Source organism: Cornus florida, unplaced genomic scaffold (assembly GCF_030987335.1).
Source record: "Cornus florida cultivar Cherokee Brave unplaced genomic scaffold, ASM3098733v1 CherokeeBrave_3.0.0_Hap2_Chr02, whole genome shotgun sequence".
NCBI classification, from domain to species: domain Eukaryota; kingdom Viridiplantae; phylum Streptophyta; class Magnoliopsida; order Cornales; family Cornaceae; genus Cornus; species Cornus florida.
The window spans coordinates 44058940-44082825 of NW_026775572.1; the positions used below are offsets into that span (position 1 = coordinate 44058940).

Below are 23886 nucleotides of genomic sequence, written 5' to 3' on the forward strand. Positions count from 1 at the left end.
TCAGTGTTTCCTTTTTATATTTAAGGCAATTGCTTCTTTTTTTATTACCATTATATATTATTAATAGTAAATGACAAAACTAGACATGTTTTTAATGGAAACAAATTAAAACCAAATTGGTTAGGATTTTTAGTGGCGGCAGCAGCGGAGGTGGCGGCGGTAGCAGCGGAGGTGGCGGCAGCGGCTAGGGTAGAGGTGGCAGCAGTGGCGAGGTAGGTGGTGGAGGCGGTCCATTCCCTTTCTCTTTCATATTTTATATATTGGGGTTACATGATTTGATGATTTTGATTGTCTTTGAATTCATTTTTATGCACACACATACAAATAAACATATTTTGATAGTACAACATTCCTTTATAATTGGATTATTCAGTAAGTAGTTATTTCAGAGACATAAATTAATTGCAAGATTGAGAAGGGGACGACTGTGCGTTAATTTTTCAACTGGTATGCTTTGAGAATTCCCTGGATAGGAGGAACAAAGGGAATTAGAAATAATTAATTTTTTTTATTTTTAATTGGTAAGCTTTGAGAATTCAGATGGGAAGGAATTGGTATAAAAGAAAATCCTAACCAATTTGGTTTTAATTTGTTTCCATTAAAAACATGTCTAGTTTTGTTATTTCTTATTAATAATATACAATGGTAATAAAAAACAAGAAGCAATTTCCTTAAATATAAAAAGGAAATACTGATTAATTAATTACATTAGATTATAAGGTTAGGATTAAAAGTGGGTATACTACTCTAAACTCACCAGGAGCAATTGAACGCCACTGGTATAGTCAATATATTTTATATATATATATATATATATATATATATATATAATAGGAGGCTATATTCGCCCTCCACTTTTCATTTGCACTACAATCTTAATTTGGACTACAATCTTAAATAAAATGGCAATTTTAACCCTAACTTTATAAATAAATAATTATTACTTTTTAAATGACAAAACTGTTCTTTTAGATTTCTTCTCTTTATCTCTAATCTTTATTATTTTAAGTCTCTTTTAACAAGACAAAAAATAAATTGAATAATTTTTTTTTTTTTTATAGAACCAAGAAATAAAATTTTATGTTGAATAAATTGACTCTTTTGACAGGACCAAAAAAATAAAAAAAAATAACAATTAAAAAAATTTTCTCTTTTGACATAAAATAAAAAAACACCGAAAAAAAATATTTATTGAAGAAATTATATTTTTTTGCATCATCCACAAAAGAAAAAGAAAAAGAAAAAAAAAATGTATGAAAAGAAGAGGATTATATATATTTTTTTATCTAAATTGAAAAAATTATCTCTTTTGATAAGACCCAAAAATAAAAAGGGTTATTTTTATCTAATAAATTGTTTCTTTTGACAGACCAATAAAAAATTATCAAAAAAAAAAAAAGTTACTTCTTTTGACTAAAAAAAAGTTAACTTTGTTGAATAATATTCCTTTCAATTTTACAAAAAAAAAAAAAATTGTCATTATAAATAAATTATTTCTTTTGATCGTCAAAAATTAAATTATTAGTATAGAATAAATTATTATTTTTTGAGAGAATCACTAGAAAAAACAAATAGAGAGGAAAAAAAAATAGTAAATAAAATAAAAAAGGTAAAAAAAATGATAAAGTTGTATAAAGGGTAGTTATGACATTATAAATTAAAGGATAGTACGTTAAGGAATTCAAGAACTTTCTTGTCATTTCCTTTAAAAGAAAAAGGTAAATGTAGTATAATTGGAGAAAAATGGAGTATATCATGTCCCTATATTTATATATATCTAGTTAATTTATGTCAGTATTTGTTTTCAAATAAAAGTAAATTACTATAAATGGTAGAAAGGGTAGTTTTGGTATTTTATTTTTTTAATTAGTTGACTTTTGACATTTTTAATAGTCAACTAATAGTACGAGGTGTCAGGACAAGGTTAACCAAACCTTAGGGGAGGTTTGAGCTCTCTTAATAGGACTTGGATTCTTTAAATTAAATCTTTTAAAAGTTATTCTAAGTTGAATTTATTACATATTAACATGTGACATATAAATTCTATCAACTGCTTGTTTTAAATTACGTCAATTAATTTAAACTTTAGTGTTAAACCACTTCAATTAATTTAAAGAAAGTTTGAAAATATACCGTTTTGAGATAAGAAAAATTTATCAAAATTTAAAAACCGTTTTCTTTTGAATTAAGAAAAATTCACTATACTCTAACGACGTTCAATGTCATTATCTCACCCTCATCTTTTCCAAAAAAAGATCTTCCCTCTCCCTCCTCTTGCTTATTCCCAATATTAGAGGAATATTTCGCGCCAAAAACATTAAGATTGACGAAAATGTGATGGGAAGACATGCAACTTTTACTGACAATAGTAATTGTTGGAAAAGAATATATATATATATATATATATATATATATGCATGGATATTAATAGAGTTAGGAAAATACAACAAAAAGTCTTATATATAGAAAAGATGGGAGAGAATGTTGATTAGAGATATAAGAAAGAGGAAGGGGGGGGGGGGGGGGATTTTTTTTTTTTTTTTTGGAAAAGATGAGAGATGTAATATGATGAATTTTTTTTAATTTAAAACAGTACAATTTTTAAACTTTGATAAATTTTTAAACGATATAATTTTTCAAATTTTATTTAAATTAATTAACGTTATTTAACATCAACAATAAATTAATTAATTTTTAATATCACGCGTCAATCTATAACGAATCCAATTTATGATAACAAAATATCTAAGTCAATATATAAGATAATATACCAATGACAGGTCACTCAATATATAATTATTCACCTTCAATTAGTCCCAAAATATAAGATAGTATACCAACGACAGCTCACCCAATATATTATTATTCTCCAATTAATAGACAGTTCACCCAATATATTATTATTCTCCTTCAATTAGTCCCAAATCATCCAATCCGCTAGAAAACTTTATCTGCGTCTCATGAATCAGTCATTTCTGGTGAGAATTCTTTATTTGACTAGAATTGTAGTTGAAGAGTTCAATTTGCTAACCTGAGGAGGCCCTGGATGACATGGGCCAGGTCCGACTCGCAAAACACAACCTTCAGTCCGAACAGCTGGGTCAGCCCATAAAAAGACACTGCCATATGGGCCGAGCGGGAGTAAGCCCATCAAGAGTGACCAGGGCTTACTGAGGAATAGGCCCAGGTCCAGCAATTAGTAAATATCTTGTAAATATCTTGTAAATATCTATAAATAGGAGTTGGAATGAAGAGGAGGGGGATCTTGATTCGGGTTGAGGTGTAAGAATTCTAGAGAGAGAAAGAATAGAAGGAGTTTCTTGCATCTTCAATTGGCGCCGTCTGTGGGAACAAACGCATAAAAGTTTGGTTGATCAATGAGGAGGATCGAATGGATTCAAACCAATTCGGTTGATCGAGACTCGATCTTGCGGATTTGAATCCAGATCTGAGCGATTGTGACCTACTCTGGAGGAATTACGATTCTTGAAGCTTTGGCAGGAGTGACTTCAGATCTACGCAACCGCGAGTTGCTCGATTGTGACAGGATCTGACGGATTTAGAGTCCAGGCAATTCAGATCTTGTAAACAGTGAGCATAATTCGGAGAATTAGAAGCCAGATCTAAAAATTCCTACTCACGAAGCTTAGATCTACTCGCGAGCTTGAGATTAATGCCTTTACTCCGTTCGGGAATAATGATAGGTGAAAGCTCCAATCCGATGGAGGCTGTCCAGCAAACAAAGCTTGAAGAGTTGATGAATTTGATTGAAGCTCTCAGAAAAGAAAATGCAGAATTGAAAGCTGGATTGCAGCATCGGCAAATACCCGCAGTCTCGCATCCGCTTCCGGTCGGAGAAGGAGGTGTTCCATCTAGTATCGCGCATCAAGGCGATCAGAACGAGAACAATCAGTCAGCTCACCACCGTGATGAAAGGATGATGGACAATTCGCCGCCAAATGTTCGTCGAGTTGAAGATCACGAAGGCTCGACTCACGTTGATCCGCAGCGGGAAAGGTTTGACCGAGAGGAAGTGATGGAGGTAGATCGCCGTCGAGTAGCGTCGCCTTGGCAGAGAGAGTTCATAGAGGAACGGTCGTTCGATCCGTCTTACCGGCCCTCCATGGTTACTGTCACTCATCACGGTTCGGAGGGCAGAACCGTAACTCACAGAGCTACCGCCGGACTCCAGAGAGAGAATGAAGCTCTCCGATCCGCAGCTCGGACGGTGGATTCACCATTCACCGACGAGATCTTGAATGCGCCGCATCCAAGGAAGTTTGCTATGCCAGTCTTTATTCTGTTTGACGGAACAACCGATCCGATCGATCATGTGTATCATATCCAGTTGAAAATGGCCCTGAACACGGAAAACGACTCTTTAATGTGCAAATGCTTCCCTACAAGTTTGGCCGGACCGGCGCTCAGCTGGTTCAAAAACTTGCCTAGGAGCTCCATTGGCAGTTTCAGGGACCTGTGCGATCGGTTCATAAGCCAGTACTATGGGAACAAACGCCCGCCGAAGGACATCTCGAGCCTGTTCACGATGCGGCAACACAAGGATGAACGGCTCCAGGCCTTTCTTACCAGGTTTAATCTCACTAAGAGTATGGTAATCGAATGCCATCCTACTACGGCAGTTCAAGCCTTCAAGTTAGCCATGACACGCGGAACTCCGTTTCACACCAGTCTGGTAGTGAATACGCCAGCTACCATGGACGAACTCAATGAGAGAGCCGATGGCTTTGTGCGCCTCGAAGAAGAGGAGGCAGCTAATGCTCGGACAACGTCGCTTGTGTCGACCGAGGAAAAGTCCAAGGCAAAGATCAGGCAGAAGCAGGCTCAGCCGCAACGTCAGACCACTTGGAAGGCCGAAAAAAGGTCCAGGGAGGAAGAGTTGATTACTCCGCTGAAGGTCACTCTGGCGAGGTTATATCAGGAGAACAAGGACAAGTTTCATCCACCACTGCCAATTAGACAACCCCTCGAACAGAGGGATCAAACTAAACATTGTGCTTTTCATTCTGATTTCGGACATCAGACTAACGAATGCAGGAACCTGAGGAGGCAAGTGGAGATGTTGATAGCTAGAGGGGAGTTTGCGAGTTATGTTCAAGGCTCGGCGATGGAGCAGAATCGACCAGTGGAACAAATAAAAAGGAGTCATAAACAAAGCTCCCACAATTCGCAACCAGTTCGTATAATCAATGCTATCCATGGTCGACCCGAGCCTAGTGAAGAGCCAGACGAGCTGCTACGGGTGCGCCTGCGGCAGGCACAGATGAAGAAAAGGGTCGGCAATGTGACCACTCTACACCAACAGAGCCCGTCAATGCAGATAAAGTTCGACTGGACAGACCTGCAGCGTGTCCAACTGCCTCATGACGACCCGTTGGTAGTCAGTTTGACAGTGGCAGAGTGCTTGGTGCGCAGAGTTCTGATCGATCCTGGGAGCAGTGCGAATGTTATGCCAAGGGACACATTTGACAGGCTCGACATTAAACCAGAGAGGCTCAAGCCCACCGGAAATCCCTTATTAGGGTTCGATGGGAAGAGGGTGGAACCCGTCGGGATGGTGGAAGTAGAAGTTCAAGCTGCAGAGCGAGCTCTTATGGAAACTTTTGTGGTTGTGGAAATTCAACCCTCGTATAATCTCCTGATGGGAAGAGGATGGATTCACAGAGTCCGAGGTGTACCCTCAACTCTGCATCAGGTCATGAGGTGCCTCGGGCCCGATGGAGATAAAGTGATAGACATTCGGGGGGATCAGGTCGCAGCCAAAGAGTGTTATTCCGTCACACTAAAGCATGCAGGGAAGGGAAAGGCGCCCGTCCGGTCGACAAGCCCCAGATAGCAATTACAGGAACCTCCACTCGAGCAGAATAGGGTGGAGGAGTCAGCCGACTTGACCGAGGAGCCCCTTCTGGATGTGCAGATCGATCAGTCCAGGCCAGAACGAACTACCAGAGTGGGTATAAGACTGACCAGAGAAGAGCAGCAAGAGCTAGTGGATTTCTTATCCCACAATGTCGACGTATTTGCATGGAGTCATCTCGACATGCCTGGAATTAGTCCTTCCGTCTCCTGTCATTCCCTGAATGTCAATCCTAATTTCAAACCAGTGAAACAGAAGCAGCGAAGATTTGCTCCAGAACGTAATCAGATCATAACGGAAGAAGTTGATAGGCTGCTTGATGCGGGATTTATCAGAGAGGTGCACTACCCTGAGTGGTTGTCCAACGTCGTTGTGGTGCAGAAGAAAAATGGGAAATGGCGCGTATGCATTGATTTCACCAATTTAAACAAAGCCTGCCCGAAGGACAGTTTCCCGTTGCCTAAGATTGATCAAATGGTGGATGCCACCACGGGGTATGAGCGTTTAACCTTTCTGGACGCATATTCAGGTTATAATCAGATTCCTATGGACCCCGCAGATGAAGAAAAAACTTCTTTTGTCACCGAGCGAGGAACGTACTGCTACAAGGTTATGCCTTTTGGATTAAAGAATGCGGGAGCAACTTATCAACGACTTGTCAGCAAAGTTTTTAAGAATCAAATGGGTAAGATTGTCGAAGCCTATATTGATGACATGGTGGTGAAAAGTAGGAAAAAGGATGATCATCTGAAGCATCTGCAAGATGTATTTGATGTACTAAAGCGATATGGGATGAGGCTCAATCCGACCAAGTGCTCGTTCGGTGTGAGTTCCGGGCAGTTTCTGGGACACGTGGTCAACCGCAGGGGCATCGAAGTTAGCCCCGCTCAAGCAGAGGCTTTGATTAAGAATGCCGAGCCAAAGACGATCAGAGAGGTGCAAGCCCTAACAGGACGAATAGCTGCATTAAGTCGATTTATTTCAAAGTTGTCAGACCACTGCAAACCATTCTTTGACACGATTCGGAGCCATGGAAGGCAGGTCTGGGGGGATGAGCAACGACAGGCATTGACTCATTTGAAGCAATATATGCAGAATCCGCCAGTCCTGTCAGCCCCAGAACCGGAAGAAAAGTTATTTCTATATCTTGGAGTATCTGGTGTCGCGACGAGTGCCGTTCTGATTCGTTGCAAGGAAGGGGTGCAATACCCAGTATTTTATGTAAGCAAGACACTGATGGAGGCAGAAAAAAGATACTCAAAGGCCGAACGGGTGGTACTTGCACTTGTAAATGCAAAAAGAAAGTTAAGGCATTATTTTGAATCCCACCCCATAGCTGTTCTAACAACTTTCCCAATCAGAACGCTCATGCACAAGCCAGAGCTCTCGGGCAGAATGACAAAGTGGGCCATAGAGTTGAGTTCATTTGACATAACGTACGAGCCGAGAACAGCTATTAAAGGGCAAGCGGTGGCCGATTTCCTACTAGAATGTGATGCCGAAGATACGGAAGAGGACCTTAGAAGCGGCTCTTGGAAACTTTTTGTGGATGGCTCCTCTAACCCGACGGGGGCTGGGATTGGGATCAAACTGCAAACCCCAGAAGGTACTTCCTTGAGCCAAGCACTCAGACTTGAGTTCCGAGCCACCAATAATGAAGCGGAATACGAGGCGTTGCTAAATGGATTAAAGTTGGCCAAAGAGCTACAGATCAAAAGTTTGACAGTGTATAGTGACTCGCAGCTGATTGTTCGGCAGGTAAATGGTGAGTACGCAACCAAGGATGACATGATGGGGGCATACCGTTCTGCCGTTCTGCGTAGAGCCAAGGACTTTGCAAAGATTGAATTCATACAGTTGCCGAGGGAACAGAATGCAGATGCAGACCGTTTAGCATGCAGTGCTTCAAGTTGTGGTGAAACATTGGCGAGGGTGATTCCAGTGGGAATAGTGACCCAGCCGTCCATTTTCGAAGAACCGATGGTCTCGGACCCTTGGCAAGTCAACGTCATACCGTATGAACCGAGTTGGATTGACCCAATCATTACCTATATTCGAGATGGCGTTTTGCCTATGCAAAGGGATGAAGCTAGGAAACTCAAAAAGAATGCTGCCAAGTACGCCATCGTGCGGAACCAGCTGTACAGAAGGTCCTATTCTGGCCCGTACTTGAAATGTGTCACCCCCGCGGAATCGCAGCAGGTATTGCGAGCTATTCATGAGGGTGTGTGTGGCAATCATTCTGGGGGAAGATCGTTAGCGCATAAAGCAATGACACAAGGGTATTTTTGGCCAAACATGTCAAGAGATGCGGAGGAGTTCTCTCGAAGGTGCGATAAGTGCCAACGATATGGACCAATGATCCACCAACCACCTGAAGAATTGCACGTAATGGCCTCGCCGTGGCCTTTCGCGCAATGGGGGATGGATGTGGTCGGTCCTCTGCCAACTGCAAGAGCTCAGAACAAGTATGTGTTACTGGCCACGGATTATTTCACTAAATGGGTGGAGGCAGAACCGTATCCTAGCGTGACTCAGACTCAGGTGAGACGATTTATCTGGAACAACATTATCTGCCGCTTCGGTGTTCCCAGAACAATAGTCATGGACAATGGCACAAACCTCGACAGCAGGCAAGTAAGAAAGCTGCTGGAGGAGTATGGAATCAACCAGAAGTTGGCTGCAGTAAGTCATCCTCAGGCTAACGGACAAGCAGAAATCACAAACAGAACCATTTTCGCCTGCATTAAGAAGAAGCTGGAAGATCATAAGGGGAAGTGGTTGGATGAACTCCCGAACGTTCTATGGGCTTACAGAACCACCCCAAGGCGGCCGACTGGGGAGAGCCCGTTCGCAATGGCGTATGGTACCGAAGCAGTTATACCGGTTGAGCATTTAGTCCCCACTATCAGAAGCTTAGCATGGAGTCGAGATCAGAACGACAAGATGTTAAGATTGAACCTCGACATGATAGACGAAAGGAGGGACGCAGCGGCTATAAGGCTAGCATCGTATCAGCAAGTGCTGGCGAATAGTCACAATAAGAGAGTAAAACACAGGGATTTTGCCCCGGGCGATCTGGTTCTGAAAAGAAAGGTGGGGATGGTCAAAAAAATGATGCCACCCTGGGAAGGCCCATACAGAATTGCAGAAGTCATTGGCAAAGGGGCATATACGTTGGAAACCATGGCGGGAAAGTTGGTCAACAAGCCCTGGAACGCCACGTCTCTGAAGAGGTACTATCAATAGAAGCTAAGTTCTGGTTTTAATTGGATGTTATTTGTTGTTAATCAAATACATATGAATGAGCAAGTTACCGGAATTTACAAAAAAAGAAGAGAAGAATTTTCTTTTCCAATGGTCTACTATAAAAATTGAAAGCCAAGTGGCAAGTGGCATTCTAGCCGAGCGCCAGGCACTTAAGCAAGATAAGTGGCAGCTGGCACTATAAGCCGAACGCCAGACACTTGCTAAAAATTGAAAGCCAAGTGGCAAGTGGCATTCTAGCCGAGCGCCAGGCACTTAAGCAAGATAAGTGGCAGCTGGCACTATAAGCCGAACGCCAGACACTTGCTAAAAATTGAAAGCCAAGTGGCAAGTGGCATTCTAGCCGAGCGCCAGGCACTTAAGCAAGATAAGTGGCAGCTGGCACTATAAGCCGAACGCCAGACACTTGCTAAAAATTGAAAGCCAAGTGGCAAGTGGCATTCTAGCCGAGCGCCAGGCACTTAAGCAAGATAAGTGGCAGCTGGCACTATAAGCCGAACGCCAGACACTTGCTAAAAATTGAAAGCCAAGTGGCAAGTGGCATTCTAGCCGAGCGCCAGGCACTTAAGCAAGATAAGTGGCACTATAAGCCGAACGCCAGACACTTGCTAAAAATTTAAAGCCAAGTGGCAAGTGGCATTCTAGCCGAGCGCCAGGCACTTGCCGTACAAACACACAGCAAAACTAATATAAAAAGAAAAAGAGAGAAAAGATATATATGTACTGAAGATAAGTTGAACAGAGCACAACACATAGAGAAAAAGAGTTCGGCCATTTCATTAATATTGAACATTTAGTTTACAAAAGAGAGGTGTCCATCATTACAAGAAGATATGAACTGGAAGAATTCGAAGGAGCCCTAGCTAGACGCCTCAGTACCAACAGCATCCTGGTCCTGCCGACTCGCCTCCTCGGCCCCATCAGCCGCCTCACCTTCATGAGGTGGGGAATCCAGGTGAATAACTGAGTCGTTCGGCTGGGGTTCAGCGTCAGCAGTGGCTACAGAGGGAGCCACGGTTGACGATTGGGGAGCGGTCAGTGGCAGAGCGGTAGGAGGAGCTGTGATGATCCTTGAGGATGCGATGTCCTGGCACTCATCAAATATACGCTCCGCTTCGGTGGGTTCTGGGTCGACATAGACCCCCAGAGGCTCGATCCCCAGATCCTTGTCTACCTCATCCGGAGTGGAGCTGGTCTGTCCCTCATCCGGAACCCGGTCGGCGAAGCCTTCCCGGAATCCTTGAGCATACCGAAGAGCACCGACCCTGGAGAACCGAGCATGAAGGGCCAGCATCCCACCACCCACTCTGCTGATAACGTCGATCAGAGCGGTACGCTCGTCCAGAGCTCTTTTTTCAAAAGCCATCCGAGCAGACTGTTCATCAGCTAGAAGACGTTGGAGTTCTGCCTTCTCTTCTCTGAGTGATTCCTGCTCAGTCTGCCAGACGCTCTTCTCGAGCTGGAGGGCGTCCTTCTCATCCTGAAGGGAATCATTCTCCTTTTTCAGGACATCTCTCTCTTGCTCGGCTTTGTCAAGCCGAACCAGCACCTCGGTATTCTTCATGGCAAGGAGGTCGTTCTCTTTATTAGCCACCTCCAGGCTGTCAGAATACTTTCGGGCCCTGGCGTTCCCCATTTCCACCTGCTTCTGCATGGCCATCATCCCAAACAATGTCTGCATAGGTGCACAATAAGAACGGTTAAACCAATAGTCAGAACGGGAGAAGGCAAGACCAAGTAATATAAGAGAATTCATGAGTTAGAAAATAAAAGTCACCTCCATAGCAGATTGGGGAAAGCGACTGAACACGTCCTTCTGGGAAAGGCCCTTTGCCGCCTCAATGTCCTTCGGAGTCCACATGCTCCTGTAGTAGGCCATAGCGGTCTGGCCATCCTTCAGCATGGTCTCGTTCGGTTTCACGAACGTCCCATCCGTTCGAGTGTACCGAGGGGCCCATGGCGGCAAGCTGGGGATAGAAAGGGGGCCTGAAGCAGAAGCAGAGCCACCAGCTGCAGGAGGCCCAGATTGAGAAGGAGCTCTGATCGCTCGGTGCAAGAGAGTACCCGGCCCAGAGACTCGGGTCCTTCTAATAAGAGGCTCCTCCTCAGGGTCGATTTCACTGTCAGGATGAGGCCTTTTGCCTCGCTCTTTGTCCCGACCGCCCCCCGCAGCAGCAGGAGCTATGGTAGCTGGGGAGGGTGCGTTCTGGTTGGCCGCAGGGGCGCTGGCAGCAGGGTTAGTAGCCACTGCGCTCGGGACAGTGTCAGATATGGTGGCTGAAGAAGAAGCCGACGCTGGAGAGGAGGTCGCCCCAGCAGCAGGAATGACTGGGGGAGTATTTTTCCTCCTGCCAAAAGAGGGAATCTGCAGTCTGCTCATATTGTAGCCGAGTGATGAGAGCGCAAAGAGGTTGTCTGAAGTGAGGAGATCTGAGCAGGAAGGAATATCGTTCAGAACGTATCTCTTCAAGTAGTTAATCCTATCCCTGCAAACACTGTAGCTCAAGTCATCACAAGGTATTCCCAAGGAGCGGCATAAGTAAGTGCAAAAACGAGGAACGCATGTTTCATAGGGGCAGTCGTGTTTATGGGATTTGAATTTTTTATAGGAGGAGACAGAGCAGACACCAAAGGCGCTCGGGATAGGGTAATCCTCTGCAGCCGGTGAAGACCAAGCCCCACTAATACCCACTATGCTATCCCTCCAACCCTTTTCAGATTTTATTGTGTCAGTGCATATGGACATCTTCTCGAACGGGTAGAGGTGGTAGAAGGGCTCGTTAGTACGGATCTTACTGACCTTATAGCACAGAAGGAGGTCTATGAGGTCAAGGTCCAGATTTCTGTCACGCATCAATAAGAGCATAACAGATATGATCCTAAAGAAGTTGGGGTTGACCTGCAGAGGGGATATCCCCAATCTGTTGAAGACGTAACTAAAGAAAGGGTGCAGAGGGAACCTAACAACATTCAGTTGAAGGTTTGTGAATAAGACTTCGCCGGGCAGGAGGCCGGCGCCGGTCGTAATATTAACGTCTTGGGGGCAAACCCTAACTACGATGTTGTCAGGAAGCCTAAGTCTCATACGAAGGACACCCAGATCTACAACCATGGTGGAAGTGCAAGAAGAATCTAAAAGAGGGAAAATGGAAGCCTGCCGAAAGTAAAAAGAACGAAACTAACCTCGGAGGACTGCAAGATCGCTGGGAGAATGACTCTCGAAGGATTTCACCGGAAAAGGCTTAGCACAGTTCTAGAAAGAGGGAGATTTGGCTGATGATGGAGACGGTAAAGGGAAGTGAAGTGGAATTCGAGAGCATTATATAGGCAAGGGGGCCCGAGGGCCGAAGCGTCGGGAAGGCAAGAAATCCCTCGAACCCCGGAACATTGATTCTGGATCTGACCGTTCGCTCCCCCACGTGGTTATCTCGAGCCGTCAGCGTCATGATGAGACGCCATCAATAATTACCCCTTATTAAATAAGGGGCAATTATGGGGGCAGTTGAGGAGGCCCTGGATGACATGGGCCAGGTCCGACTCGCAAAACACAACCTTCAGTCCGAACAGCTGGGTCAGCCCATAAAAAGACACTGCCATATGGGCCGAGCGGGAGTAAGCCCATCAAGAGTGACCAGGGCTTACTGAGGAATAGGCCCAGGTCCAGCAATTAGTAAATATCTTGTAAATATCTTGTAAATATCTATAAATAGGAGTTGGAATGAAGAGGAGGGGGATCTTGATTCGGGTTGAGGTGTAAGAATTCTAGAGAGAGAAAGAATAGAAGGAGTTTCTTGCATCTTCATAACCATGAGGCTTTTGACTATTATTATTGCAATAGGTTAATAAATAGAAAAAAAAATAAGAAAATAAATGGAAAATGAACTTAATTTGTCCTGTATAATGATGTTTGTGTGAAGCACCATAGAGATCCATATGGTCTTCTTATTCATACAGAAAATAACGGAAGCCATAGTCGTGAAAGATGCTATTATCCTGTTCTTTTTTATAAAAAAATAAAATTGTAGTTGAAGAGTTCAATTTGCTAACCATGAGGCTTTTGACTATTATTATTGCAATAGGTTAATAAATAGAAAAAAAAATAAGAAAATAAATGGAAAATGAACTTAATTTGTCCTGTATAATGATGTTTGTGTGAAGCACCATAGAGATCCATATGGTCTTCTTATTCATACAGAAAATAACGGAAGCCATAGTCGTGAAAGATGCTATTATCCTGTTCTTTTTTATAAAAAAATAAATCATCAATTTTCAATGTAAATTTTTATTTTATTTTATTTTATTTATTTATATATATCTATGTAGTCTGAAGATCTTGAATTTGGAAGTGGCAGTGAAAGAAAATAGAGAGAATCAAAGAATGTAATATTTATCTTGAATTTGGCAGTGGCAGTGAAAGAAAATAGAGAGAATCAAAGAATATAATATTTATTAGAGTCTGTTTAAATGGCAATTTTATTTGTTTAGTAAACTCATTCTAATAATTGTGCAACTTCATTATTTTAATAAAATAAAAAAAAATTGCATCATTTGTGTAAGCAAAAAGAACACAATTCGGTCGGCTGTTCGGGTGGTCTCCCCAAAAGCTATGTGGGTGATCTTTGGAAGAGAAAAAAAGTAAAGAAAAGAAAACTATCTGGAATAAATATTATTTCCAAAATGAGAAAAACACGGTTACATATTGAAAATTACTCTTTTATTTATTCAAATATTAAGTACAGAAAAATAAAATTTGGAACATAAGTAGTTTCAGCATATACTAAAAGCACAAAAAACACAAACAAACAAAGAAACAAGCCCTAAAATATCTCTTATTGGGCAACAACATCCAATTGAGAGAGACGCTAGCTCAAATGGGAATGGCCCTGGACACTTTTGGGTAAACAACGGTGGCCGGATGAGCCATGATGCGGCGGCCCTTCGAGTGGCGGAAGCAGTAGACGAGGGCGCCCACCGGCCATTCCACCACCGCCGTGGCCACAAACGCCAAGAACCCAAGTGTGGGCCCAAATATCTTGCACCGGCAAGGGTTACTTCTCGTGCCGCACTGGATGCATATCGGAAATCCAATACCGTGTGTCTTTTTGGTTTTTTTGACCCGAGTGTTTGTCATCTCGATATTCCTTCCAATAAATGCCCCTCTCCCTCTATATAGATGCGTGTGCGTGTGCGTGTGTGTGTGTGTGTGTGTGTGTGAGTGAGAGATATTTGTGTATGCAGTAGATATTTATGAAGGAGTTGGGAGTCAACAAAAGGACAGATGGCTTATTCCGGGGATAGCACTTCTTTACTTTTTATGGAGAGAGGTTTGTAAGATTTTAAAAAGGAACCGAGGTTGCTACGTGGCATTATATGAGTTGGACACGTGTTGACATAGTAGGAAGAGGATGGAACACTTGTACCAACCGATTGGATTCTCTAAATTAAATAATTTCTAATTTATCTTAAGTTGAATTCACTGTAGATTCACGCGTGACATTTTAAACCTATTTACTATTTTTGTTAAAAAATGAATGTTCTTTTTCACAATTTTAATCTTTTCGATTGTCAATTTATATACATTAAATATTAGGCAATATTTATAACATACTCACTGCTGGACTAATAATAAATGAACATGTGATCTTTAATTACTAAATCAAAAATAGTGTAGATATTCATTTAGCAAATCATAATTAAACAGGACCTATCCATTTATTATTAGTCCACATTAGCGGTGAATATGTTGTAAATTCTTATTAGTGAGGACCTAAGTATTGTTCAATAATATTTTAGGAATGATACGAAAATATGTACGATCATGTTTCTTTGTTTGGTTTGATTGAAATTTTGTAAACAGTTCAGGTTTTAGGTTTTAGGGTTGATATAAGAGCAATTGCTTGATTATTACCCTTTTTTTTTTTTGTGGAAGCCGGTAAAAAATGTGTGAATATAAATATTCATGTTTATTCTTTTCGATTGTGAATTTATATACATTAAACATTGTAGGGGTTGATATGAAAATATGTATGATCATGTTTCTTTGCTTGGTTTAATTGAAATTTTGTAACCACTTCAAGTTTTAGGGTTGATATAAGAGCAATTGCTTGATTATTGCCCTTATTTGTTTGGGTGGAAGCCAATAAAAAATGTGTGATATACACATATATAATAAATCATGGGAAAGAACATTCATTTTGGCACCAAATATTCTCCCAATAGTGTGAATTAGAAAGAGGAGAGAGATGAAGCAATTTTTTTCCGAAAAAGATGAGGGAGATAGAACAATGTTAATATCATTCAAGTATGGTGAATTTTCCTTATATCAAAACATTACACTTTTTAAACTTTGGTAAATTTTCGTACAATTTCTTCAATCTGCAGGACCTATCCAGGTATGGGATATTGAGTGTTTCTCAAGTTTCTTAATTAATTTATATTATTTTCTATGTTAACATGTGTTTCACTATCTTGATTTTTATTACTATTTGAAAATCTTGAGATTGAAAATCTTGAGATTCTCATTTTCAATAGAAATTAGTGCACAATTTATTACTTAATTCCTTATTTTAACATGTGTTCATTCTCTCTTACTTTACTGTAACTTATTAATTGAGATTCTAAATTAAATAGAAATTAGTGCACAACATGTTAATTCCTTATGAGTATTTCTATTGGAAAATGATACATGGGTCTACTTTTCTAGACAAATTGTTGGCCTAGATATTATTTGTCTTGCAAGGGATCCCGTTGATCCTCTCTATTGCATATATCCAAGTCAAAATTTATACTGTATCGTTTTTCTTCTTTTTACTTCATTCGACATAATATAACTATTATCTTTAATCATTTCGTATAATTTTATTTTATATTCCGTAATATTTTGAGTAATATTTTGAGTGTGATGTCGGTTGTCTAAAAAATTAAATAGTATATTTGTTTAAATATTTGTTCATTCGACAAAATGAAAGCAAATCACGTCCACAATAAGCATGCATGGAGATGCAATGAACACAATATTATTACATAGTTAATTTCCGAAAAAAAAAATATTATTACATAGTTCACTCAATCCTCTGAAGCTACGTCCAAACAGAAAAGAAATTCCAATGTGAATCAAGAAAAGAACGCATAATGATAGAGAATGCCTACCCCACTCAAACAATGATTCACTCTTACTTACACATCGATCCATTCACCCTAGTCACCCATTCATTAATTCATTCACTCATTTTAGCCATATCAACCAACTCACCGGCTCTTTTTGGGATCAGAGCAAACACACCCTTAACTTCGTCTCTTTACACTTGCCCCCACTTTTCTTCTTTCCTCACCCACTCAAACCCTTCTTTTTTTCTTCTCTATATTCTCCAAACAACTTATTCTCTATTTATGGTCTTAAACACAATTTTTTTTTAGAGACCAAGACTTAACTTGCAAGAAAATCTTTAAAGCTCAAGACAACTCCGCCAAAATTGCAAAACAAGAAAATATCATACAAAATACAACTCAAAAAAGGAAATATAATTATAGATACAATTTGAGACATGAATCCAAACAAGGACGGAAGTATCTAAATATATCATTACGGAGAGTTAGAAGTCCAACTACCAAGAGTAGTAAGACCCAACCGGCTAAACTTTTGGGAAATTAAATTAAAAAATCTCAACAAACTCTAGCAAACTAAACTTCACAACTTTTATGCTTATTTTCCCAACTTTTCTGAACCCAACTCAGTGTTAACTAGTGTTCTCACACATATACATGTCCTAAAAGATGTCCACATCTAATTGCATAGAGCACTTGTTATTCAGCTTCCACAATCGAGATTCAAATTAAAAATAAAATTACGCGTCGATCAACAAGTTTTAATTCTAAAATTTGCCAACTAAAATTATATTTCTCATGTATACGACACATGATTAATTGTAAATTCCAATTTCTATTGGTACAATCAATTGAGCCATTAAATATATATATAAAAAAAAAAAAAATGCTGAATATTTTGAAAGCCTAGTTCTAATAAGTTAATAGCTATTTTAAAATAATTTTTTTTATGTATTGTAAATAATAATTGTTAATGTCACTTAAATGGGTGGGCTAAATCCAAATGTTTCACATGATGTTTTCGTTTCGCTTTTCTTTATTGAACTTTTTAAAACACCATATGATAGAATTATTATCAAAAGTCTCAAGGGTGTATACTTTTTAAAAAAATTGTGGGATTGTATTTTAAAAGATAATTATGTTACATTTTTTTTCAAAATATCAAATGACATAGTGCAAGTGAATAACTGTGTGAACATCATTTTTCGTTTAAATTTGGATTTTTATGGCACAACTTAAAATAGAAAGAAATGTAAGGCTTGTTTAGTTTAGCTTTTTAGAAACTGAAAAATTCAAAAACAAAAAATTATTTTAAGAGAATTATAAAAAAGATATTTTTGAAAAGAATTTTTTTGTAATTGGGTTTTAGAAAATAGTTTTGAACATGTATCAACCAAATAAATTGTTTGTAGTTCTCAAAACACTGTGCCAATTTGTAAGACGACTTATCTTTCATTTTTGTTGCGGTTGCAGGATCCACACTTTGGAAATTGAAACAGATGAGTCTTCTAGAGCAACATGCTGCACCACTGGTCAAATCATCCTTTGTCAGCCCAATAACCTGCGACCGATCTCATCGTAACTATGATATCTGCTCCATTAACGGCACAAGTGTGTTGGACCCTAACAAGTCCACCTTTTACGTTGTGGGCCATGAAATCCCAAACACATTTTGTGGAAAAAGTTCGTCCTTACCCTCAAAAAATGGATAACTCCGCAATGGGCCACGTCAAAGAAATCACTCTTACATCAGGCCCACCAAGCTCGCCATGTAAGGTCCAACACAATGTGTCCACCCTAGTATTCAGTGCTGGAGGGTACACCGGAAACTTCTTCCACGAATTCAATGATGGGTTCATACCCCTCTTCATCACTATCAATTCGGTCTTCCCTAATAAGGAATTTGTCTTGGTGATCTCCAAATCAGGCGATTGGTGGGTCCACAAGTACGTAGGTTTGCTTCGGAGTTTCAGCAAGCACACAATCATAAACATTGACAATGATAATGTGACCCATTATTTTCCATCGGTCATATTGGGCCTTATGTCACATGGTTTCATGACCATGGACCCAAAATTAATACCCAACTCAAGAACCATGCTACATTTCCTTGCATTGTTGGAAAAAACCTATGGCCAAGGTCAACATCCTTCATTCTCCATTTCTCCAAAAGCAAGTCCACGGCTCGTATTAGTTAGCCACGGTGGTGGCGTTGGACGAGTGATCTTGAACCAGGCTGAGCCAGAAAAGGTGGCACACGAGGAGGGTTTCGATGTCATAGTTTTTAAGCCAAAACATGGGCCTCCTTTGCACGAAATGTATGTGTTAGTACATTCCAGACATGTAATGATAAGGGTGCAAGGTGCGGCACTCAACCACTCGTTGTTTCTCCGCCTGGGGTCGGTGTTTGTGCTGGTGGTTCCCATCAGGTTGGAATAGGCGGCCGAGGTGTATTTCGGGAAGCCAGCTAGGGACATGGGATTGGAGTACATAGAGTACAAGATTGGGGTGGAGGAGAGCAGCTTGGTAGAGAAATATGCGAAGAATGAGATGGTGCTAAAGGACCCAAAGAGACCCTTAAAAAAAAGGGTTGGTCCATACAAGAGATCTTGCACGTATATTTGAAGGAACAAAATGTAAAGCTTGATTTGGCTAAGTGTGATACCCCTCGGATCCGAGACGCGGGTTGATCAGGTTCGAGCCTAAACCCGAGGGATATCAAACAATTAAAGTATTTTAAATCCAACACGGAATACAAAGTGAAATAAGAAATAAAATTAAATAGCTTGAAGAAACTAAATTAATAAACCTTGAATTATAAATATTTTAAATCCGATAATCCAAACCACCAATCCATACAACTTGGGAATCCTTCTAGAGGACCCCTAATAAAAAGTCTCAAACTGGAAATAACATAAAGCTAAACATAGAGAGTGGTCCTACGTAGTCGGTAGAATAGAAGTCTGTATCTGCTCTGCACAATCAACCTCTAATTCTGGAACCGCCAAGCACCTGAAAAATAAAGGAGTGGGTCAGGCCCACATGCAAGTCCTGATCTATTACGATCCAAACAGTAATCTGATACGCAGATACATCCTAGAAAGACTCAACAATATCTAGAATAGTCCATATATGTATATGGTACACACTATAGGACGCTCGCTAGTCCAGTAGGTCTATCTCAGCCTGAATAGAAGGCAACATGCTAATACGCACCCTAAGGTGGGCATGAGTACCTAGACCTACCAGGGAACAACACCTATATCCAGTTATCCATCCTAAACGATATACGCGCCCTAACCATGGTCATGAGACTCAAACTCATACCATGGCACCATATAATATATATATATAAAGTCCGTACTCCTCCTAATACAAAATACCATCCATCTGTGTAGTGGTCTGATATATGTATAACAAATCCATCCTGAAACCATAGTAGGTCATTCAATTCTCAATTGAAATGACACAAGTAGGTGATGGACTTAACCTATATGATTAATCCATACCTTAATCCAAGTTAGGTAGAACTTAGTGTTTGAACTAGTCCATACCTAGTATGTCACCGTCTCATACCGGTACATACAATCCTCCAGTTAACACAGTTGATAATACAACAATTAAATAGTCATCAACTATACTCCAGAATATACACAAAATAAATTTAATGCATATATATATAACAGGCATTCAGTATAGAGCCCACAATCCTATTCCAGTAATGTAAACTGCTATATTAAATTCAAGCGTTTACATCCTCCAATAAAGTCCATGAATTGATACAGTTAACACAAATTTAAGTATCAATTATACCCAAGCTAAGCATAGGAACTTTTAGTTACCTCTCTATACTTATAATACTATGATATGATTATATATATAGTTAAATCATATATAACAGTCTTGCTAAGCTCCAGTAAATAAACCTAGTAAATCCTCCAATAAAATCCATGAATTGGTACAATTTAATAACAATTTAAGTACCAATTAAATCCGACCTAAGTATAGTTGAGTTTAATTAAGTCACCATACTTAAAACACTGTAAAACATGATTTATATATAATATTAAATCCTATAATAAAACCTTGCAAAGTTCTGAAACATAAACTAGCAAAACAGTGTGCAAATATACTAGTTTTTCCTTAACTGTATGTTACTCCATGATTTAATCAAATTTTATCTTAATGTTTTCTATAGTTTTATAAGTCTATTACAATCCAAAAGAACGTTTAGTACAGTTTAGAAGACATGCCAAAACACTGCACAGTCCAAACCACGCACCAAAACCTTACAATATACAAAAACTGGGCAAGAGCAGGCTCCAAAATTTGAGAGCCTGCTCTATTTAAAGGGAGAGCCGGCTCTAGGCTCTAAGAGCCGGCTCTAGAGCTGCAAGAGGCGGCTCCCCACCCTTTGGGAGCCAGCTCTAAGAGTAGGAAGAGACTACTCTTCCTCCCTTAGATGCCACCGTCCGTTTCTGCGTCTTCTTCTCCAACTCCGATGATTAACAGAGCCTCTGTGGTGTTTTTAAATCCTTGTTCTAGGTTCAAACTCAGTCCTAGGTTCATCTTAAACCTCTTAGATCAAATCCCAACATGTATAGGATCTAATTTTTAAAGCCACGGGTACCGAACCTCTGCTAGAAATTTTTAAGCAAGTTTTTACAGATTTAATTCCAATTAATTTTGTGCAATTAAATACTGTTCTATGGACTTGTTTTAGAGTTCAAACTCAGTCCCAGATTACCTACGAGGCATCCAATTATAATACTAAGCTCAATCAGAACAATGCTTAATTGTAAACACATAAAGAACAACTTACAGAATTTCAATGATTATGAAAAATAGTTAATACAATGAGATCAAATAAATTCTTATATGCATGGAAGACATGTAATTATGTTTGTTTCAATCCGTTTTAGCCTTTAATAAAACCCTGGAGTCTAACCCGGCATGCACAGAACACGAATTAAAGGGAAAGAGAAGAACATAGACTTGCCTCTAATTTCCGGTTAGAAAACTGAAACTGTCGTCTCCAAGTTTTCCGTCAACGTTGTCGACTATTGTTCTACACCTCCGGCATTCTTGGTTCAACCCAGAAGCACTCCGTTACAACCTCCTTGAACCTCTCTGCAAGCTCTCAAGTTTCCACTATCTGTTTCTCTGTGTCTTTCTATCTCACTGTATACGTGAATAGGGTTTTGTTTGTAACCCTAAACATACGTATAATGCAATATATATAGGGCGTCATTAAAACCCTAAGTCTAATTCTACACCAACCCTAAGTCGGCTACAACGTGAACATCAGGAAAAATACAAACCTAATTAAAACCAATTAACCTATTTAATTTTTTTTAAAACAATTACAATAATTTAAATAAAACAATTTAATCAATTAATCAAATAAAATACAATTTAACCAATTAACTATATAAAAATACAATTAACTAAATAAAAATGCACACAAATAATTAAATTAACAGCAATTAATCAATTAATCAAATAAAAACACAATTTAAACAATCTTTAAAAATTCCAGGACTGTCCTTTAAATATTAGGGGTATTACACTAAGTTTAGGGGATATTTGAAAAGAGCATATGAAAAGGCAACAGTATTCATGAAAAAGGAGGATTAGCATTCCCAGTGATATATATTGTCATGAAAGAAAAAAAGAAAAGAGAATAAAAGTATTTCCGAAACCACCTTTTTCTTCACACACACACACACACACACACACACACACACACACACACACACACATATATATATATTTTTTGCCCCTACGCACCATCCTTTTTGAAAGATAGAAGAGAGATACCACTATATATATATATATATGTATATATTATTGAAAACTTCTAATTTTGTTAGAATGAACCAAATGCCATTTAATTTCCTAAATACAATCTAACAATTTTACAAATTCTTGCCATTTGCTATTGGATTTCAAAATATATATTAAGAAAGAATAATAACCACACTTTAGTCCCATTTTTCATCCAAAAAAATTACTAGTAAAAAGAAGAGAAAAAAATTTGTACAACCATAGAAACATTTATAACTGAAAAGTAGGACTAATAGAACAGTACATAGTTGTAAAGTATATATATATAAATCAACATTTTTATTGAATGGCTTTTTGTTGGAAAATCAAACCAAATTCATGAACCAACTCAAGTGTGGAATACAAGAACCAACTTAAGCGTAGAATACATAAACTATCTTATTGGGAGTTGAAACACTTGTGTTAAAGTTAGTATCTTATTTATTGTCTTATATTTTGTGTCTTTCTAGAATCATGTATTGGTACCTATAAATACATGTTCTTGACTTCTTTTGTAAGTAAGAAGTTAGAAAGAAAATATATTAGAATTTGAGAGTTTCATATAAAAGTTGTGTGTGTTCTCTTTCTTCATATTGAGTGCCTCCTACAAATTGGTATCAGAGCTTAAATGATTCTATAAATCTAAAAGTAAGAAAGGTGGAGTAATTTTGAAACGTAAAGCAAAATATTATCTGACTCATGAAAAAACAATTCAAAGAAGATTCAAGGAGGATGTGATTTTGGCACCGAAAAATGAATGAAAAATTAGTTATCTCAAATTATGCATATTGGAGCAATATAATTAATTTTTGTTTATCTTAAAGCATTTGATTTATGGCACGGTGTCATAAAAAATTCAAAAGGTTGTTAGGAAAACAAAGTTCCGAAAAAGAAAGAAGAAGTGGTACTCAAGATATTGAAGAATGTAATTCATGAAGAAGTTTGGAAACATATTGAAAATTTGAATTCTCCAAGTCAAGTATGGCAAAAGCTTGAATTTATGTCTTCATCTAATTATAAATTTAAATTAGTATCCACTGAATATTGGTTCCCAAATTACGATGACGATGGATTTTTTGAAGAAATAAGTTGGGAAGATGAAAATGAAGAAAATTTTGACGAGATGGAAGAAAAATAAGATTTTGAAAAGGTGGAATGTACAAATATAGAATTTGATGAAAAAAGCAAAAAAGATGCAAAATGAGAAAATGGTGACAACGGAGTTTAAAAAATAAGGAAGAGAAAGAGTTGATATTGATGAAGAAAAAATATTCAAATATGAAAATCATAAAAAAGAAAAATTAGATATTGGAGACACTGAAGTTGTCACCAAAGAAGAAATCATAGGAGTTTAATTTTGTGAAGAAATTGGAATATCAAATCTTGGTGAAGAAAGCAAATTGTTTGTAATTCTGCATGAAGCAACATACTCAATTTTAGAAGAAACGGAATATGTTCAATTGGATGATGTTATAGTTGAAGAAAAATTGAAGAACGTTTGTATATAATATTTCTCAAGTGATATGACATGGGTGAACATTGAAGCGTTCTTTGATTTAAATGAGCATGTCAAAAGTAAATTCAAGAAGTGTGAAATTTTTCAAGTGAATCTCAAGAACAACATTGGAAACCAGTTTTAAGGTCCGGTGAAGAAAAGTACTAGAAGCATGAAGAAGACAAGATACAAAGCTTGCACATCAAGGAGATTGCAAAGAAGATTTTTGCATTTGAAAGCATTAGAAATTTGATGCATGTAACAGCTATGATGCTCAATATAATGTTTGTGGGGGAGATTAAATCCCTTATGAATTGCA

At 38.9% G+C, this 23886-nt stretch overlaps 2 protein-coding genes and 1 pseudogene across 2 annotated transcripts; 1 reads left to right on the top strand and 2 right to left on the bottom strand.

Annotated features, from left to right (window-relative positions):
• Positions 1-9685: 9685 nt before the first annotated feature.
• LOC132294820 (uncharacterized) lies at positions 9686-11120 on the bottom strand. Its single transcript, XM_059792819.1, has 2 exons — positions 10920-11120; positions 9686-10817 (listed from the first exon to the last, which is right to left on the bottom strand). The coding sequence occupies exons 1-2, from the start codon at positions 11043-11045 to the stop codon at positions 10002-10004; spliced, it is 942 nt and encodes a 313-aa protein (XP_059648802.1). The 5' UTR covers positions 11046-11120; the 3' UTR covers positions 9686-10001.
• Positions 11121-13839: 2719 nt separating this feature from the next.
• On the bottom strand, positions 13840-14333 carry LOC132286844 (uncharacterized). Its single transcript, XM_059789249.1, has one exon. It carries the CDS (start codon positions 14271-14273, stop codon positions 14010-14012), a length of 264 nt encoding a protein of 87 aa, XP_059645232.1. The 5' UTR covers positions 14274-14333; the 3' UTR covers positions 13840-14009.
• A 3412-nt stretch (positions 14334-17745) lies between these two features.
• LOC132296144 (xylan glycosyltransferase MUCI21-like) lies at positions 17746-21883 on the top strand (annotated as a pseudogene).
• Positions 21884-23886: the final 2003 nt, after the last annotated feature.

Bases quoted from the DNA above. Each gene is read 5' to 3' on its own strand.
- LOC132294820 (XM_059792819.1), bottom strand. From the start codon at position 11,045: ATGCTGAAGGATGGCCAGACCGCTATGGCCTACTACAGGAGCATGTGG. The intron at 10,818-10,919 runs GTGACTTTTATT...GCACCTATGCAG, and splicing joins TTCCCCAATCTGCTATGGAG to ACATTGTTTGGGATGATGGC.
- LOC132286844 (XM_059789249.1), bottom strand. From the start codon at position 14,273: ATGACAAACACTCGGGTCAAAAAAACCAAAAAGACACACGGTATTGGA.